This window comes from Ursus maritimus, unplaced genomic scaffold (genome assembly GCF_017311325.1).
Source record: "Ursus maritimus isolate PB19 unplaced genomic scaffold, ASM1731132v1 scaffold_17, whole genome shotgun sequence".
In the NCBI taxonomy this organism is placed as follows: domain Eukaryota; kingdom Metazoa; phylum Chordata; class Mammalia; order Carnivora; family Ursidae; genus Ursus; species Ursus maritimus.
This window is the reverse complement of record NW_024424119.1, coordinates 39446035-39466790: the sequence shown is the minus strand read 5'-3', so window position 1 is coordinate 39466790 and position 20756 is coordinate 39446035. Positions and strand designations below refer to the sequence as shown.

The following is a 20756-nucleotide window of genomic DNA, read 5'->3' as shown; positions in this document are numbered from 1 at the left end:
GCTTTCAGGCTACCACTGTAGAGTTAAATAGATACAACAGAGGTTATATGGCTCACAAAGCCTATTAATACTTACGTAGCCCTTTAAGAAAAAGTCTGTTAGATCCCCTAATATAGACGTTTTGAACACTAGCAACCAGCTTGTTTTAATTGACAATGGAACAGTTTCTGTAACGCTATCAGAATACAAATTTTTTTTAAGTTTACATGAAATAATCACTAAGGCTGAATGTGGCTCCTAAAACAAGTCTCAATAAAGGTGAATGCATTAAAATTATGTAGCGTTAGTTCTCTTACTTCATTAAAATTATATTAGAAATCAAAAAAGTATAATCCTCAATATATGGGGGAAATTTCCCCAATTACTTATAAAAAAAAGTAACACCCCATGGATCAAATATATCACAAAGGAAATTAGAAAATATTTTGAATTGAATTAAAATGAAAACAAGCAGTAGAGAAAAATTAATGAAACCAATAGTTGTTTTTTATAGGTCAATAAAATTGATAAACCTCTAAGTAGACCAAAAAATGAGAGAAATTACCAACATCAAGAATGCTCATATACATTAAAAGGATAGTGTTATGGACCGAATGTTTGTATACCTCCCACATTCATGTGTGTAAGGCCCAACCCTCAATGTGATGGTATGTGGAGATGGGGTCTTGGAGTTGGAGCCCTCATGATGGGATTAGTATCCTTGTAAAGAGATACCAGAGAGCTTGCTCTTGCCTCTACCCCTGCCATGTGAGGACACTGAAAAGGTGCCTTGTCTATAAGCCAGGAAGAGTCCTCATTAGAAAGTGATATTCTGGCACCTTAATTTTGGACTTCTAATCTTCAGAACTATGAGAAAGTAAATTTCTATTAAACTACCCTGTCTGTTGTATTTTGTTACAGTACCCTAAGCAGGCTAAAACAGATTAAGAAAATATTACGAACAATTTTAAGCCAATAAAATGAATGAACAGGTGTTCGTTCAGTTTAGAAGTGGACAAATTCCTTGAAAAATACAAAGTACCACAACTGATGCAAAATGACTAGAAAACCCAAATAACTCTATACCTGCTTTAAAAATCAAATTGAGGGCACCTGGGTGGCTTAGTCGGTTACACGGCTGCCTTCGGCTCAGGTCTTGATACCAGGGTTCTGCGATCAAGTCCCACGTCCTTCTCCCTGCTCAGCAAGGAGTTTGCTTCTCTCTCTGCCTGCTCTGCCTGCCGCTCCCCCTGCTTGTGCTCTCTCTGTCTCTGACAAATAAGTAAATAAAAGATTTTTTAAAAGAAAAGAAATAAAATGCATACATACTGGAAAGTAAGGAATAAAAAGCTGTATATGTAGAAAATTCTAAAGAATTACTAAGGTTGCAGGATACAGGGTCAGCAATATGTGCAAGACCATTACACCGAAAACCACAGAACACTGTTAAGGGAAATTAAAGAAGGCCTAAATAAAATGCAGAGAGAAATCATGATGTGTATGTTTTGGATGACTCAAAACTGTCAGGATGTGAATTCTCCTCCAGGTAAGTACCTGATTTCAAGAATGGCTTTAGGGGCACCTGGGTGGCTCAGTCTTTCGGCGTCTTCCTTCGGCTCAGGGCGTGATCCTGGCATTCTGGGATCGAGCCCCACATCAGGCTCCCTGCTCCTCTGGGAGCCTGCTTCTTCCTCTCCCACTCCCCCTGCTTGTGTTCCCTCTCTTGCTGTCTGTCTCTCTCTCTGTCAAATAAATAAATAAAATCTTAAAAAAAAAAAAAAGAATGGCTTTAAAGGGGGTCCCGGCTGGCTCAGTTGGAAGAGCATACAACTTTCGATCTCAAGGTCGTGAGTTCAAGCTCCACTTTGGGTATAGAGATTACTAAAAAAAATAATAATAATCATAATAATTTTTTTTAAAAAATTGCTCTAAAGCTATAGTAATCAAGACAGTGTGGTAGTGTCATATGGTACATGTTTAGCTTGAGAGGGGGGTTTTGGAGGGAGGACTGCCTACAAAGGAGTACCAGGAAACTTTTGGAGATGTGTGGAAATGTTCTATATCTTGGTTTTTGTGGTCATATGGGTGTATACATTTGTCAAAAGTTGTCAAATTGCATTTAAAATGTAGGTAGATTTTATTATATCTAAGTGAGAGCAAGAGCATGAGCACGGAGGGGAGGGGCAGAGGGAGAGGGAGAAGCAGACTCCCTGCTGAGAACCCCAGGATCCTGACCTGAGTGGAAGGCAGATGATTTAACTAAGTCACCCAGGTGCCCCTACATCTAGTATTTAAATATGTTATCTAATTTAATTTTAAAAATAGCCCTGTTATTATACTCATTTTACTGGAAAAGAATTTGAGGCTCAGTTATGTCAGGGAACTTGGTTAGAACAGGTTGTCTGATTTAATAGTCCATGCTCTTAACATAGCTCAGGCACTTTTATAATTCAGAACAATTAACCTAAAATAGTGGGTTTCTATAATTGCGTATTTCTTTTCTTTTTTTTAAATATCTTATTTATTTATTTATTTATTTATTTATTTATTTATTTGAGAGAGAGAAAGCACAAGCCAGGGGGAGAGGCAGAGGGAGAAGCAGACTTCCCACCAATCAAGGAGCCTGATGCAGGGCTCAATCCCAGGACCCTGGGATCATGACCTGAGGTGAAGGCAGACGCTAAACCAACTGAGCCACCCAGGCACACCTAATTGTATATTTCTTGATAAAAATTTGTTACCATAGGTCTCTATTTGATAGTCTAACGTGAGCTCAAATAGCATGTATAGGCATTCATTTTTACTCACAGGTAATGATTAAAACCTCTGTTAAACAACCTTCTAAATGTTCTTTCATTTGTTTTGGAATATTCTTGGCAATCTGATAAAATCCTCTTGCTTTTAGGATGTTTTTCCAGTCTTTTAACACCTTGTGCTGGTTAAGAAAGCACAAAATAGTATTGTTGTCTGGCCATCTAGGCCTACCAGGAGGGTGCAAAAGGGCGTACCCCATGCCCAGCTTTCACTCCTATCTAAAACATGATGTGTAGTGTTCTAATTTAGTGACAGTGTTATCATTGTAATCCACATAAATCTGCACATACTTTGAAAATTTATGTCAGTATCAAGTTGCTTGCTTTTTTCTAGGAATGGTGAGACATTTTGAGATTTTTGTGCTAAAAAATAAACTTTAGTTTGAATGACACTTTTTACACTTGCTAGCTATGTACAAAAATCATTTATTCTCTGAACCTCTGTCTCTTCATCTGTTAAAATTAGTAAGATTTATCTCGTATATTTTTGTCAACTCAAATGAGGCAGTGTAAGTGAAAACAGTGTGAAAACTAGAAACTAAGGGACATTTTAGGTGGTTGGAAGCCCATCAGGGTGTTTTAAGCAGGATAATGATGTGATACACTATTTTAGTTTGATTGGTAAGATATTGGATCTGAGTGGGGGCAGTGGGGAGTGAGGCTAGAGGAAGGCAGAGTAGAAGGGGGAGGATCATAGGTGAACTTAGTGACATCGAGAGTGGACATGAAAAATGTAATCAGTCATTTTGGAGGGAAAAATCGATATTTCTGGGTGATTGAGAAGAGAGAAAAGAATCTCTTCTCTCCCAGATTAATTTGCAATAAATATTTGACTGCCTGTTAGTTGCAGTCTTGCTAGGCATTTGCTATATACAGGCACAGCCAGCGAGGAGTTACAGATATTTTGGTAGTCTTTGGGGTCTGGATAGCATGCTGCCTGCATTCTTGAACAGAAATTTTAAGAGTGAGTGCTGGTTTGGATTATTAAGTCAGCTTACCCACTTGTAAGCAAGTTGAGTTCTGTGCCACAGATACGGGTATAGAATATTGCCCTATAATTTTTATGTGGTCTTCATGTTACTTGTTTCCAAAGTTCCATTAATGTTTGGAAAAAGGATAATTTTAGGCATTTGGAAAGATTGTATTTTCCTAGTAATACTGTTAAGTATGGTACTATTTATCATTTAAAAAAAAATCCATTGTAATGAAACTTAGGGCTTTCAGATAATTTGCATTCATTTAGTTATACATGGTGCTATTTTAGGGGGAAAACATTTCTGAGTCTTACGTACATAAATTTCAGTGTTCATTACAGGCTTGTCAGTTCTAGTTATTGTCAGTGTTAAAACAAAAGGATTTAAATAAAATTTAGCTGTAAACTGGGCTAATGGATTTCTTTATTGTGCAGCAGTGGTTCTCAAACTTCAGATTGCATCAGAGTTGTCTGGAGGGCTTGTTAAAACATAGGTTACTGGGTCCCACCCTGAGGTTCTGATTTAGTAGGTCTAGGGTAGGGCCAAAAATTTGCATTTCTAACAAGATGATGCTTATGTTAAGACCTACTGTTACATAATAAGGAATAAGATTATCGTAGGAAATCACAATTTAAAGCACTTCATAAAAAGATCATTAGAAAATACGTAATGCCTAAGAAATAAACAATTTTCATAATGGTACAGCTCAAATCCAAATCCCCTCAGGATGTGATAAATATAAAATTTCTTTTATAATCTTTACTCAGAGTTATTGTTCTTATTTAGCACTAGAACAAATTAGAAAAATATCTTTAAAAATACATTAGAGACATTATAAACATTGTTCTCTACTCACAACAAACAGTTGTCTATTTAGAGGTATGAAATACCTCTACATATGTAGTTTATTTATCCAGTACTTTTCCTTCAAGTTAAAAATCAGATTTGAATTTTTAACAGATACAGTACTTGCAGTGAAAAACCAACAACACCCATTCCTCGAAGGTGGATGGTTTGTTTTCCACTGTCCTTCTCTTCCCTGATCAGCCCCACAGTTTCCTGAATTTAAAAAACTGAAACTATTGGAGAATGAAACATAACAACAGGGTTAATGTAGTATGTCAACCTAAATTAGTTTCAGTAATTTCAAAAAATCTTATATTTTTTTAGCTAATGGGAATGACAACAAGAAATTTAAAGGAGATAGACCTCCCTGTTCGCCTTCCCGTGTTCTCCATCTTCGCAAAATTCCAAGTGATGTCACCGAAGCAGAGGTCATATCATTAGGTCTACCATTTGGCAAAGTAACTAATCTTTTGATGTTGAAAGGAAAAAGCCAGGTATGTAATATTTAAAGATTGAACCACAGTGATTATCTCTGGGTATTAGTGTTAAAGATGACTTATTTTCTTGAACTTCTCTTTGTTCTCTAAATTTCATTTGCTTTACATAGTTTTTTAAATAGAATTTTTGTGTGTGTGTGACAGGAAGCAACAAACAAAAATATTAACATAGGACATAGAATTATCTCTTATTCAGTGACTTGTCCTTCTCTTCCTTAACAAAAAACATTTTATGTCTTAATTACAGAATAGTTTATGAAAATACCCTTGATTATCAGAAGACCGAGACAGAGAGAGAGGATATAAATTATACCTTATTTGGCAATTAAAGAATATATACGTTTTCTAAAATCTTTATAGAGATGTGCAGTATATTTTAGTTGTAGAATTAATATATAGCTTCTTTAATAATTCAAAAGAGACTGTTAGAAGTTTTTCATTTCAGAAGTTAATAGGTTTTTCTTAAGATAAATAAGGAAACTTGCTTTTATGGTGACCATGACAAAAATGTAATACTTTTTATGTGAATTTGAACAATTGCCTGCTTTCTTGTTCCAGCTTAGACCCCACTAGGATGAATTCTTTAGGTCTTTCGTTGTCCTGAAAATCTTTTATACTGGGCATTGCTGTAAGAAGAAGACAACAAATGTATGCCCTAGACATTGTATAATACATTGTGATAAGTCTCTATTTCTTAGAATTTTCATAAATAAGTTTAAGAAACATATTATAAATAGATTGATATGCGTTGGATATGAAAGAGATTGGAAGATGTCAGATACTGGCCCTTTAGTAAACTTAATAAACATTCCCATTTAATTCAGATGAAGTTATTTAAATCTGGAGAGGTTAAATAACATGTCTTAGTATTCAACTTTTGTTGCATTTACACATTTACCTTATATCTTTTGGAGATAGTACATGCACTTGGATCTTTATTTAACTCAGTCGCCACTATTGAGAATAAGTATGGTTTGCGTAGTTTTAAAAGAGCGAGTGTGGCCAAGTCTAATGGCTGTGAGATGTATCATGTATGTGTATCATGTACATTATTGTGTTTCGTGTAGTGTATCCTGTACATTCTGTCAAATGATTATGAGGGGCAGCAGGCAACATCACACTTTGTCTTTGTCTCTACTATTGGTTCTGGGTTTATTATTTATCTGTAGTGGTAACTGACTGTTAGGTTAGTTGTTTGTCTTTGGACCATAAATCCTGTTTAGAAAATATTTTATTAGTAATATACTTTAGCTAGAGAGTGTCATGGGAGCCATTAGCACTACTTGGAGGTATAATCTTTGCTATGGTACTTAGAGGTAGAGTGTTGAGGGCAGTGTGGAGGATATTTACACCAGTCTTTCTGGGTAGTGACTTTTGGTTTTTTCTCCGTCCCTTATTATGAAAATGGATTTCTCTGGATACTTTGGGAAAACCTAAATAATTCCTTTACTGGGTTCCACATGGAAAAAGTTATTTTACATACGAATTTTTAAGTTGTATATACTTTTAGGAAGGATTTTCTGTAACAAGAATGATATATTCCAAAGACATTTAGCCTTTCTTTTGTGTGACTGTTAGACATTGAGTTTAGTTCTTTGCATTTATGAAGGAGTTTTCAGAAAGATACTCTTCCCCTCATATAGTGAATATTATTAACAAACGGTTTACAAATTCTTTTTTTAAAAGATGATTAAAAACGAGATAGGAAGTATCGCTATAGCTAGTTTGGTAACCTTGATCATTTTTAACCTCTTAGAAAAACTAGTAAAAGTATATTACTGTAACAGTTGGATAGTGGTTTTAAATTGCAATGTGAACATTTGTTCCTTGAAGATAGTGGAATTTTATCTATTGTGGATTAATTAATTAATATTTGATCCATTGTCATGTGGCTAACAATACTACTTCATAGAATATTGTTAGTTCGTTAAAGCATTTAATTGGTTCCGTTGTGACATTTGATTGATACAGTTAAGCATTACATTCAACATTTGTCAAGTTAATATTCCTTTACTGAAATATTTGCCAAATAGAAACGTTTAGCAAGTAATGTAACTATAAACAAATAAATAGTTTGTTCTATAGATATTTGCCATTTTCTGTGTTCAGGAAATTTTGTTGTTGATAAATACATATTTTTATAAACAAATTAATAATGTTTTATACATAATTTGATGTGGTAACTGTACACTTGCTAATTACATGCTCTGTTGTAGTGAAAAAGAATTGAATTGTTTAACTAGAAATTTGCATTGATTCAGATCAGGGATTCTTCCTGCATTTTAAATTTGAGATGTTCTTACAGGTAGTTCTGAGGGAGTCAGAATGGTTACTATTTCATCTTCCTAATTAACCATTAAGATAGGGTGGCAAAACCTGTCACAGAAGTTTCAGGAGTTTTGACAGCCAAAAGAAGCCATATATAGAGTAAGACATAAATCCCAAGGATCTTCTTCCGTCTCAGCTCTTCCTATATTATTTTTCAAATATCTGATATTAATACAATGATTACAGATGTTAAAAGATGAAATTCAGTTGAGTAAATTTGAAAGATTTTATTGGCTTTATTCAGCAATTCATGAATTGGGCAGCATCCCATCTGGCAGATAGGAAGGAGCTGTGAAGAGCAGTGCAAAATGAAAGACTTTCATAGGCAGAATAGAGTGAGACCGGGAAGTTACTAACAGAGTGAATTGTGTCAGACAGGATCACCTTCCTTTAGGGATGGTGGGGGTCTGTCAGGCAGATAACCTCACTAGTGCTGACCAAGTAATTCCAGATGGACTGGTTTGAGATTCCACTCTTGGGAGAGGTTGAAACTATAATTATTAGGTATTAAGTCTTGGTTTGGTGACTTTGGCTTAGTACAGGTGACATCATTTGGGGCCTGATGTCTCTATTTTTTTTTTTTTAAGATTTTATTTATTTGTCAGAGAGAGAGAAAACGCCTGTGCACAAGCAGGGGAGCAGCAGGCAGAGGGAGAAGCAGACTCCCCGCTGAGCAAGGAGCCAGATGTGGGACTAGATCCCAGGACTCTAGGATCATGACCTGAGCTGAAGGCAGACGCTTAATTGACTGAGCCACCCAGGTGTCCCTCTCTCCAGAATTTTTTTTTTTTTAAGATTTTATTTATTTATGTGACAGAGAGACAGCCAGTGAGAGAGGGAACACAGCAGGGGGAGTGTGAGAGGAAGAAGCAGGCTCCTAGCGGAGGAGCCTGATGTGGAGCTCGATCCTGGAACGCTGGGATCATGCCCTGAGCCGAAGGCAGACGCTTAATAACTGCGCCACCCAGGCGCCCCTCTCTCTCTATTTTTTAACACAGATCTCAAAAAAAGTCACTTGAATGACTCAAATCAATATTGACTTAATGTAGGAAGTTCTGCCATTTTTCTAATTTGAACAGTTGAGCCTTTGCACCTGAATACTCTTTTTAATTGCATCATAAACTTAATTGTATCTATAAACAGCTGTTTAGTAAAAGGTAAAGGAGAGCAAATCATTATGCCCCCCCATCTTTGAGAAGTTTTTGTTTGGGAAAGAACTATTAAATCCCAACCCCTGAGAGCATTCATTTACAGTGCTGATACTCACCTTTATTTTTGCCTTTTTAATTATTTTTAGATTTTAGAAAAACAGAAAAAAAGAGGAAAACAAAAAACCACATGAAATCTGTTTATTCAACTGGCAGTTTCCCAGTCCCAAATCCTTTATTGAACCCAACTTTTCAAATATGTTTTCAGTTAACATCAGTGATACACTTTGAAGCCCAAGTCTTTTCACAGTTCTTAGCTATCTTTCAAAAACATGAGCTTTCACTTTGCTTTCTTGTGTTTATTGCAGGCTTTCTTAGAAATGGCTTCTGAGGAAGCTGCTGTTACTATGGTGAATTATTACACTCCTGTTACTCCTCACCTTCGAAGCCAGCCTGTTTTTATTCAGTATTCCAATCACAGAGAACTTAAGACTGACAATCTACCTAATCAAGCTGTAAGTATTAAAGGCATTTTAAAAATTAGTTACAAGAACACGTGGTATAATAACGTAAAACTAATTTTCTATTTTTCAGAGGGAAAAAAAATCTTGTGATTTCCTTCATGTTAGGATGCTTTATTAGTAAAGATCGTGCATGTAAATTCTTCCCTGAAGGCTTAAGTAGTACTACTTAGAAATAGGTTTGAAGTTATGGTATTAGGAATCGTGTTAGTTTTCCCTTGAAACTTTTCATGAGTAAAAGAAAAAACTTATATTCTTATCTATCTCTTAAAATTTCAGATCTAAAAGGAACTTTTTGCAGAGTGTACAGAATGTATAACAGAGGCATTAAGAACTTGAGTGAAGCTTCTATTGTGATGTTAAGTAACTGAACTTAACATTTAAAATGTTAGTAAGAATTTATTTAGAAATGTTCATTAAGTGAATTTTGACTCTTTTAGATGAATGTGCAATGTAGAATATCAACATCTCTAACCTCATTTTTCAGTTCTTATTTTTATATAGTTCATGTTGACTTTTTCTGTTTCTCTCCAGGTTGATATGTAGTAGCTAAAATAGTAATTTGAAGTCACTTAAGGGTAGAAAAATTGATCCACAAAGCAGAAAAGAGGTTTTTTAGTATGTTAAGAGCAAGTTTGGCCCCTATACTCTTGCTGTAGGCAAAAGAACTCCTCCAGCTCTTTGATTCTTAGCTGAAAGTCATTATGGTGCAAGCTACTGAATTTAAATGATAGTTTTCCACATTTTTAAAACAATAACTTTTCTTGTGCATAGTCCTTAACTTGTTCTAAGAGATATTAGTGGTATATAATAACCTATATAAACTTAGTAAATGAGATGTTAGATATTAAATTTTTTAGGTATTAGACTTTTTAAAATTAAAAACCGACTTATGAATTCTAAATAGCATTCATTCTCATAGTAAAACATTCAGACAATCTAGAAAAGTAAAAAATAACAACAATAACAACATCGAAAAACAATCCAGTCATGCAGAGAGAGCTAATTAGCTAACATTTTGCTAACGGTTTGGTGTGTACCCCTTCTCTATTCAGGTATATAATTGTCTATGTATATAATTTTACATCAGTGGGATCCTAATGTTTTAAAAGGTGTTATTTTTTCTGTATAATGTGTCATGGATGTTGTTTTATGGCAACAAAGGTAGAATTACTTCATGATTTTTAAATGAATGCATTATACTCCCTTCTGTAGGATAGCCATAATCTATCAATGTCTTGTTAATAGACACTGAAATTGTTTCCAATTTTATGCTTTTACAAAAAACACTGAAGCAACATTCTTCCATATCTTAGCACAGTTGCAACATTTTCTTACTAGTTTACACTTGTGGCCTCAGAATTGCTGGGACTAAGCATATGCATATTTTATATGTTGATATATGTTACATGATTGCTTTTTTTAAAGAATATGTTTTACTTAAGATAATGTGCGAGCAAGCAGTTTTCTTACCGTCTTTGTTAATATGCTAGCTGAGAAATTACATCTTGTTGTTTACTTAGTATTTATTTGGTAACTTATATTTATAGTGATTTCTGTTAATGCAGTTTTTTTCCCCATTTTTAAAACTGGTAAAATATATATAAACAAGATTTACCATTTTAACCATTTATAAGTGCAGTTCAGTAGCATTAGGTCCATCACACTGTGTAACCCATCACCACCATCTTCTCCAGAATTCTTTCATCTTCCCAAACTGAAACTCTATACCCTAAACACTAATTCCTCATTCCCCCCCTCTCCTGGCCTCTGGCTACCATTCTACTTTCTGTGTCTGAGTTTTGTCTGCTAATACAGGTTTGGTTTTTTAAAAAGTATTTTATTTATTTATTTGACAGAGAGGGGGAGGGAGAGAACATGAGCCAGGGGGAGAGGCAGAAGCAGACTCCTCGATGAGCAAGGAGCCCCATGTGGGGCTCGACCCCAGGACCCCAGGATCATGACCTGAGCCAAAGGCAGATGCTTAACCAACTGAGCCACCCACGGGCCCCTGCTAATACAGTTTTCAAAATATTTTTATGCAATAGTCAGATCTCTTTAAGATTGTATTATGGTTTCTGATTTTGACACCATGCTCATAAAGACCTAGCATAGCAATGTGTAAAAACTTTTTAACCTATTTTTCTTATACTTTTATGTTTTAGCTCTTTTTATTTTAATGTTAAAATTTTTGTTTTATTAGAAATATTTTGGAGTTGGGGAGTGAGGGTAGGCTTTGGTCTTTTTTCTTCTTTTTAATTCCCAGTGACCAGTTTCTCCCTTATTATTGTTTTGGATAACCCATTTATTATTATCCACTCATGTGAAACTTGTCCTTTGTCAAGTTCTAGTTTTCTATACACTTGCTTTTCCCTACTTACAATATACATATATACACTTACTAGACATTCATACACATTCTGCTTGCATGGCCCTGATACACCTGTATGTGTGGGCTGCTCATTTGGAATGCACTCAGTGTCTAATCCAGACTACCTTTTGGATTCCATTCTGTTCCATTCCTGTTTACATGTCCCTGGGCTAATGTCTCTAGTATTGATATATGTAATAGTGCACAGCCCTATTCTTTACTCTGTCTTTTCAGTCTTTAAATAGTTACTATAGTCTTTTTTTTTTTTTTTAAGATTTTATTTCTTTATTTGACAGAGAGAGAGACAGCCAGTGAGAGAGAAAAGAGACAGGGGGAGTGGGAGAGGAAGAAGCACGCTCCCAGCGGAGGAGCCTGATGTGGGGCTCGATCCCAGAACTCCGGGATCACGCCCTGAGCTGAAGGCAGAAGCTTAACGACTGAGCCACCCAGGCATCCCTAAATAGTTACTATATTCTTAAAATTTATTTATTCATTCACTTTTTTTTTTTTTTAAGTAGGCTGCCTGCCTAGCATGGAGCCCAGTGCAGGTCTTGAACTTACAACCCTGAGATTAATACCTGAGCAGAGATCAGGAGTCGGACATTTGACAGACTGAGCCACCCAGGCACCTCCAACTAGTTACTATATTTTATTTTTTCTTCATATAGGATAGAATTATTTTGATAAGTCCTCCCCCTGCCCCCTCCCCCCCAAAATTGGATTTGGGTTGATTTTATAGATTAATTTGAAGATAATTAACATATTTATATTACTCTCTGATTCTTTGGAGGAGGAAGTTATATTTTGTGTCTTGTCTTTCTTTAGAGTTTTTAATTTTCCTTCATACAAGTCATGGAAGTTTTCTCATTAGTTTGATTCCTAAATATGTTAATATAAGTCTTGAAGAAGTAATAAACAATTTAATAAAACTCTTAAAGACTGGATTATTCTAAAGGGAAACTGTGAGAAATCTCAGTTGCTTGGCAACCAAAGCCAGCTGAAATGACCTAGTTTATTCTTAGATAGCCTTGATTTCTTCCCAGTGCCCTTTCCATTTTGTTACTTCTGTGCAGTTTTTATGCATTGATGTTTGATAAAATAATAATAATTTTTCTTTTATTCAAAGTCCTACACCAAAGCTGAGGTCAGAATTGAAAGTACCTGTTTGCATATATAAAATGTACCAAATGTCTTTTTATTCTGACAGCTCCAGAAAACTGATAAATTACTATTTCATTATCTTTTGTTCTCTGTATAGCAAGATAACCCAAAACATGTACATAACTTCTTTTCCAGCCTATGGACCTACTTGCCAGAGGGTTAGGTGAATATCAAATATTTTTATCCTTTTATTTAATAAACTAAAATTTTAGATCATATTTTGAGGTACAGCATTTGAGAAATGGTTTTATTATAGTCGTTATGGTATAGACAGGTTTTTTTGACCTTGTGGGTGAACATTTATAAATCTGCAAAGAGATAACCATGAAAGGATTTTCCCTAAAAATCTTGTCCTAAAAAATCATCAAGCTGTACACTTAAGATCTCTGCATTTTATTGTATATTCATTTCCATCTCAATTTTAGAAATGTGTTTTTCACATTATCCAGGCACATTTAAATTTTATATGAAGTATATTTACCCTCCCCACTGCGATAAAATATATGTTGATTTTCCCATCACACTACTGCAGTTTTCTTTATCAATAGTTATTACAACTATTCCAGAAAGTTTGTTTGTAAAACATTTAAAAATTAGGGGCGCCTGGGTGACTCAGTGGGTTAATCATCTGCCTTCGGCTCAGATCATGATCCCAGAGTCCTGGGATTGAGTCCCCCTGGTCAGGTTCCTTGCTCAGTGGAGAGTTTGTTTCTCCCCCCAGCTTGTGCTCTTTTTCTCTGTCTCTCTAATAAATAAATCTTTTTTTTTTTAAAGCATCCAGAAATTATCTCCCATAGTAGGAATTCTGCTGTCTCATCATTTTTAGTATCAAAGACACAGAACATAAGTCAGCTATGTAAAATAATCTCTTTATATTAAAAAAAACATTTCTCGAGGCGCCTGGGTGGCTGAGTCAGTTAAGTGTCTGCCTTTGGCTCAGATCATGATCCTATCATATTGGACAGTGTAGATGTTGAACGTTTCCATCATCACAGGAAACTCTGTCGGACAGCACTATTTGTTCATCTTCCATGTCTGTACTTACCTTTTGTTTGTGTGTACGTGTGTGAGAGAGACAGTTATAAAAACTACTTTAATGTTCTTGTCTTTTAATTTTAACTTCTGTATCAGTTCTGGGTCTTTTTTTTTTAATTGACCCCCACCCCCCTCATCTAATTATAGGCTCAAAGTGGAAATCTGAATCAGTTTTCAAACTTGAAAGCAGTAGAACCCTTTTTCCAAATAAGCTCTTACGGAGGAGCCCAGTGTAAAATAGATGAGACAAACTGCTGTTTGAAGCAGGAATAGGATGCTCAGTTTTCCATACACATGGCTGTTTTATAAAGAGCATAGTTTTGAAAACCAGTGGTATAAAATTTTCAAATAATTATTCATATACTGTTTGTTCTCAAAGATGATGATTCTGTGGAAACTGCATGTTAGGCAGTTTGTACATTACCTGATACATAAAAATCTGTATGGCCTAAAAATGCTGTTAAAAGGTATTAAAAAAAAGGTGGGGGGTGTCCCTGGGTGGCTCAGTAGTTTAAGTGTCTGCCTTCGGCTCAGATCATGATCTCAGGGTCCTGGGATCGAGTCCTATACCGGGCTTCCTGCTGAGCAGGGAGTCTGCTTCTCCTTAGGCCTCTGCGCCCCCCACCGCTGGTGCACTCTCACTCTCTAATAAATAAATAAAATCTTTTTTAAAAAAGTTGCATATAAGTATAAAAGTGGAAGTTGTTAAACTATTAAGCATACAGAAAGTAAAAGTTAGCCAATTTTCCAAAAAGATATTTGTTTGGATGTTATTTATCATAGCGTAATGTTGGAAAAACCATTTAATTCAAATTAGAGAGATGATAAAGTAAAACTAAAATCATGAAAACAAAACAAGAAATGTTAATTTAAAATAATGCAAAGATTACTGTGATCTTTAAAATTAGAAGTAAATACAAAAAAAAGTGGTGGGATTTGTTTTTTGTTTGTTTTTTTGAGTTTTCATTTTGTGGTACAAGCATTTTTGACTAATTATCACCATTCTTAAGAAATGATAAGTATGGAACAGGAGATTGATGAAAACTTGCGTTTAATTTCATTTATCATTAACCATGGTTTTTTCCCTTCAGTTTTTCTTCTTTCACCTACTACATTTTCTAAATAATTGTTTTAATTTTTGAGACAGTCGCAATTGGAAAAGATATAAATAAAGCTGCAGATATAAAGTTGAGATATAAATTTTGATTTCTTCAGGCATTTGTGAATAAGTTATTAACCTGGTCTGTCTTCGTCGTGTAATACTTTAGTGTACATGTCCCATAATCAAGGACATCCTCCTACACAACCAAAATACAGAGGTCAAAACTGGGAAATTGACATCGATATATTATTTCCCATCAGTCCTCAGTTCCCATTCAGGTTTTGCCCATCATCCCAATAGTGTCTGTTAGAGCAAAACATTTAGAATCACATGCTCTGTTTAGAAGTCACGTCTTTTAGTGTTTTTTACTCTGAAACAGTTCCTCAGTTTCTCTTTGACTTTCATGACCTTGATTTGATACTTTTGATAATTATAGGCAACCTGTCTTCTAAGATTTGCCTCAGTTTGAGTTTATCTGGTAATTTCCTTGTGATTGCATTCAGTGTATATAGCTTTGACAGGGACATAATATAAGTAATGTTCTTTTTTTCTCACTGCATCATATCAGGTATCACATAATTTCAAAATCTGTTGCATTACCGATGTTGTGCTCTTCACTTCCTTTGATTAGGCTCCTGTTTGGCTTCTTCACTGTAAAGTTATGACTTACAAAGGGGCAAAGAGGAGTATTTTGGGGGAAGGTACTTTAAGGCAGTGTAAATATATTATTCCTTATCAACTGTCAGTTTGTATCAGTATAGACTCAAGATTTCTTCATTTAGTGTGTTATTACCTGTTACAATCACTATTTTGATTCTCAAACTGTCCTATATTTGGCCAGCGGGAGCCCCTTCAGGCTATCTTCTATGTTCATTTGTCATGTTGCCATAATTCTTTGAATACTTCTTTGCATTCTGGTAAAAAAAAAACAACAAAACCCCACAGAAACAAAAAAGTTACATACTCATTTTGTGCTTTCTTTGCTCCAGCTTTAGAACTAATCATTTTTTAGGGCACCCTAGTTGCTTTTAGTGGAGCATGCTGTTTAGAAACTTGTCTGCTAAACTGAGGGCTTCAGAGGGAAGGGGGGTGGGGGAATGGGATAGACTGGTGATGGGTAGTAAGGAGGGCACGTATTGCATGGTGCACTGGGTGTTATACACAACTAATGAATCATCGAACTTTACATCAAAAACCAGGGATGTACTGTATGGTGACTAACATAATATAATAAACATTAAAAAAAAAAAAAGAAACTTGTCTGCTGAATGAAACCTTGCCATTTGCAACAACATGGATGGACCTAGAGGGTATTATGCTAAGTGAAATAAATCAGACAAAGACAAATATCATATGATTTACTTATATGTGGACTCTAAAAAATAAAACAAATGAAAAACAAAAAATAGACTCCTAAATACAGAGAACAAATTAGTGGTTGCCCCAGGGGGACATAGGTAGGGGGGCTGGCAAATTAGGTGAAGGGGATTAAGAAGTACAAACTCCCAGTTATAAAATAAAAGTCATGTGGATGAAAAGTACAGCATGGGGAATATAGTCTGTAATATTGTATTAGTTTGTATGGTAGCAGTTGGTGACTACACTTGTGGTAAGCATTGAGTCATATATAGAATTGTCAAATCACTGTGTACACCTGAAACTAGTATAATATTGTATGTCAAATATACTTGAACAACAACAAAAATAATAAAAATTAAGAGTAGACCTGGGGTGCCCGGGTGGTTCAGTCAGTTAAGGGTCTGCCTTTGGCTCAGGGTCCTGGGATTGAGCCCTGAGTCAGGCTCCCTGCTCAATGGAGAGCCTGCTTCTCCCTCTCCCTCTGCCCCTCCCCCTGTTTATGCTCTTTCAATCCCTTTCTGTCAGATAAATAAATAAAATCTTTCTAAAAAAGAAAAAAGACTAGACCTTTCCAGGAGTCTGACAGAAGTGGGGTTCAGAATTTTGTCTGAGAGATTTTCAGATTTTCGTTAAGTAGATTGTGTCAGGTGCCACTGTTTACAGTCTTCTGTGTGGCTCCAAACAAATCATCTAACCTATCTCAGACTGTTTTCTCATCTGAAAAACAGGAATGATAATAGTACATACCTCGGGGTGCCTGGTGGCTCAGTCAGTTAATTGACCGACTTGGGCTCAGGTCATGATCTAGGGGTCCTGGGATCAAGCCCCACATCAGTCTCCATGCTTAGTGGGGAGTCTGCTTCTCCTTCTCCCTTTACCCCTCCCCCTGCTCCTACTTTTTTTTTTCTTTCTCTCTCTCAAATAAACTAAATCTTAAAAAAAAAATAGTAAATACCTCATAAATTGTTGTGAGAATTAAAGAGAGATTTGTATAGTGAGTACTTAGAATGATGCCTGCACATAGTGCTCCATCAATGTTTAATTATACATAAATGTTGTCTCCTGCTAAGAAAAGAGAAGAAGCTTGTCTGCCTACCCCTGTTTGGGCCCTTACATCTCATACCAGGCTGTCCCACTATTGAATTACCTCCTTACCCCATTCAGACCCTCATGGGCCTGCTCTTCAGTCTGCTCAGACTGTCTTCACTATATTAGTCCACACTATGTGGACCCTTTCCTGACTCTCCTTGGGCTCTGATACTCCTGCCCAGGCTATTCTCCTCTGGTTGTCTTTCTTACCTTTCTCATATTCCTCATGTTCTTATGTCTAGCAGTGAGCCACTCCCACACATAGATGCCTTTCATACCTTGTTTGGGCTCAGGTTCCCCTTGGCAGGCAGCCCTGCCACAGAGATGATCTGCTGACATTGCTCAGGCTCTGATGCTCACGCCAGGATGCCTTCCTATAGGGATACATTCCTGACCCCCTCTGAACCACCATAGCTCCTCTCTTCCATATTTGCATCTATCACATGCCACCCAAAGGTATTAGGACTCAGTTGTTAGGGGAAGAAAAGAGGGACTTCAGTGGTTTTTAAGTCATCTTTAATGTTATTTTCACATTTTTTTTATTGTCATTTCAAAATTAGGAAATAAAAGGGCTACTGGGTGGCTCAATCGGTTGAGCATTCAACTCTTGGTGTTGGCTCGGGTCATGATCTCATGGCTCGTGGGATGGAGCCCCACATCAGCTCTGCGCTCAGCATGGAATGTGCTTAGGATTCTCTCTCTCCTCTCTGCCCCCACCCCAAACCCCATTCACGCTCTCTCTCTCTCTAATAAATAATTAAATCTTTTTTAAAAATTAGGAAATAAAAATCATCTCCAAATTTTCCTCTTTTTTTGCCATGTGTTTTTTTTTTCATTTCTTCAAGTAAATTTAAGCACCTTTCTTAAATATTGTGTCATTGTTATAAGAAAGCAAGTCTTTTGAATCTTAACTGATTACAGATTTAGAGTATGTGCATCTAGAGAAAGGAGATATGTATATTTTTATTTAACCATATAACTTCATAGTACTTTACATCAACTGATGTTTAGGATTCATGTAATGCTTCGGTGTAACTAAAAGTTCTCATTTTGGATTGTTTTATAGAGAGCCCAAGCTGCACTGCAGGCTGTCAGTGCTGTCCAGTCGGGAAATCTGGCCCTTCCTGGAGCTCCTCCCAATGAAGGCACAGTCCTACCTGGGCAGAGCCCTGTGCTCCGAATAATTATTGAAAACCTCTTTTACCCTGTTACTCTGGAAGTTCTTCATCAGGTAAAGTGGAACAACACTCTTAAGAGGCACATGTGACCTCCATAACTTTTGATGTTTTATTATCTGTAGTGTCTTTTTGGTTATTGATTTTGGTTATTGATTTTAAACATATTGTATATGTTTAAATAATAATAAAAAAACCCCATCAACATTCCTATTTCATGTAAGAAATAGTATCAGAGATAATTTTTTTAAAGACTTTATTTGAGAGAGAGAGCACATTTCTTTATTTGAGAGAGAGGGAGAATGAGAGGGAGAAGCAGAATCCCCAGTGAGCAGGGAGCCCGACACGGGGCTCGATCCCAGGACCCAGGGATCATGACCTGAACCGAAGGCAGATGCTTAACCAACTGAGCCACCCAGGCACCCTAGAGATAATTTTTTGATAGCTTCCTTTTTCTAACTAAAATACTTGACTTAAAAGGGTATATAAGAAATTCTTCTTTTATTACATAAGCGTTAAAATGGACAAAGCATAGAATCCTATAAAAAGCAGCGGTAATAGTTATTCCTAGAAAGTAAAATCAATATACAAAACAACTAATTTATTTCTATTGACTCCTTCTTACATATGAGTATTTTCATTTTAAAAACTCTGAAAGAAAGGTATGTGATAACTCTACATATGTAAAATGGAAGTATCATATTAAATACTGACTGATTTTCATAGGCTACCCATTAATGTGTCCAACCTGTTGTGATAAAAGGCACTCCACCAAATCATGGCCTACTATGAATATATCAAATTTAAGAACTGGAAACTCACTTAGTTATGTAATTTTGTAGTAAATAAAACAGACTCCAATAATTGATTAATTGAATATTGTAGAGAGTAATCGAAGAGCCAGTTAGAACGCAAGCCTCCTAATATGAAGTCCAGTGTTTGTTTTGTATGCTTGTTATATTTTTAACTAATACTCCGTATATACATATCCTCAAGATGTACAGTTACTTGGTAATCTCTATGCATGAACATTGACATCTGGCCCAAAAACTTAAGTTAGTTTTTGTCCTCTTTTGCTACATATTGATTCCATCTCATTATATGTGTCAACCCATATATTAAAATGTTAAAAACACTAAAACATGTTTATTTTCATATTTATATCTCAATATATATTGCATAGCATGATACCAAGTCAGTCCAGAATCATTTAACTCTTTTCCAAGCCTTTGGATTTACACTAAGTGAAGAATTATGGGGGTGTGGATGTGCACGTGTATTTAAGAATTGAATTGCATTCCATCCTAGTCTCACATTTTATAAATAAGGAAACTGGGGTTCTTACAAGTTTCTTTCCCACAGTCGTCGTACTAATTGGCAATAAAGCTCAGATATATTTCCCAATACAGTTCCCGTGCCATGCATGTATATATCAAAATATACCGTTTATTAGGCCTACTGTGTTCCCTAAGATAGCTTTTTGCAAGACATTTTCTAAATATATGCATTTGTAAAGGGTGTCTTAGGGCTTTAACAGTGCTATCCATAGCCACCCTCATTCCTTAAAAGGATTCAGCAGTTGCTTAAGTGATTGGCTTCTTGGTTCTGGTAGATTTTCTTCTCTTGTTTATCCAAGAGAGTCTTTGAACACTCTGTGATCCATCAGCAGCGTTTGTTTGCTTTTATAACCATAACATTAAAGCTACTGCTAACTTACACTGTTTTACAAAAGGTGTTCTTATATCTGTGGCTCAGTGATGCCATCAAACAGCCTTGAATTTAGTTACCGTCCTGTGGTCCTGTGCCATCATTCCGGTTATCATTTCCCTGGGAGCAGTAACAAACCTTGTTTCTCTCCCAAAAGATCATGGGGTCCTTCAGGGTGAAGAGGAGTGATTCCGAGAGTCCTTAGTAGTAACTATTGGGGTAGGATTCTCAGCCTTTCAGTTACTGCATTCCATTGTTAAATCCTCCTTCCCATTGCTGGTAGAATAAAACCAAAGTCCTTACCAAGGCCGTTCAGGTTCCCACATGCAGACCTCTCCACATTTCTTTAACCTCATTTCCTAATACTTTTCTGCTTTTTAGCCCAGCTTTCTGGCCCTTTGACCGTTTCTCCTCTGCCCCCCCCCCCCCCCAGTTAATTCCTGTCTTAGTCCATTTCTATTTCTTAGGCCTGGAACACTCTTCACTGAGATAGTCACTGAGTTGAATCTACATCATTCAGTTTTCAGGTCAAATTTACCTCCTCAAAAAATAGAAGGAGTAAATGAAACATTTTGATTCTGTTGGAGCCAAAGGTGCTCAGAGAGGCTGTGAGGACAGAGCCTCTGTGGGATTTCCACCTCAGGGGGCTTC

At 36.1% G+C, this 20756-nt stretch overlaps 1 protein-coding gene across 11 annotated transcripts in view; it reads left to right on the top strand.

Annotated features, from left to right (window-relative positions):
* The window catches only part of PTBP3 (polypyrimidine tract binding protein 3), a 112656-nt gene that overhangs the window by 47014 nt on the left and 44886 nt on the right, over positions 1 to 20756 (top strand). For 8 of the 11 annotated variants that reach the window (XM_040631723.1, XM_040631725.1, XM_040631721.1 and 5 more), the window contains 3 exons: positions 4937 to 5106; positions 8954 to 9100; positions 18290 to 18454. In XM_040631723.1, the coding sequence (XP_040487657.1) occupies positions 4937 to 5106; positions 8954 to 9100; positions 18290 to 18454 (482 nt within the window). The remainder of the gene's footprint in view (positions 1 to 4936; positions 5107 to 8953; positions 9101 to 18289; positions 18455 to 20756) is intronic. The other 3 variants (XM_040631729.1, XM_040631728.1, XM_040631727.1) reach the window with 1 other exon arrangement.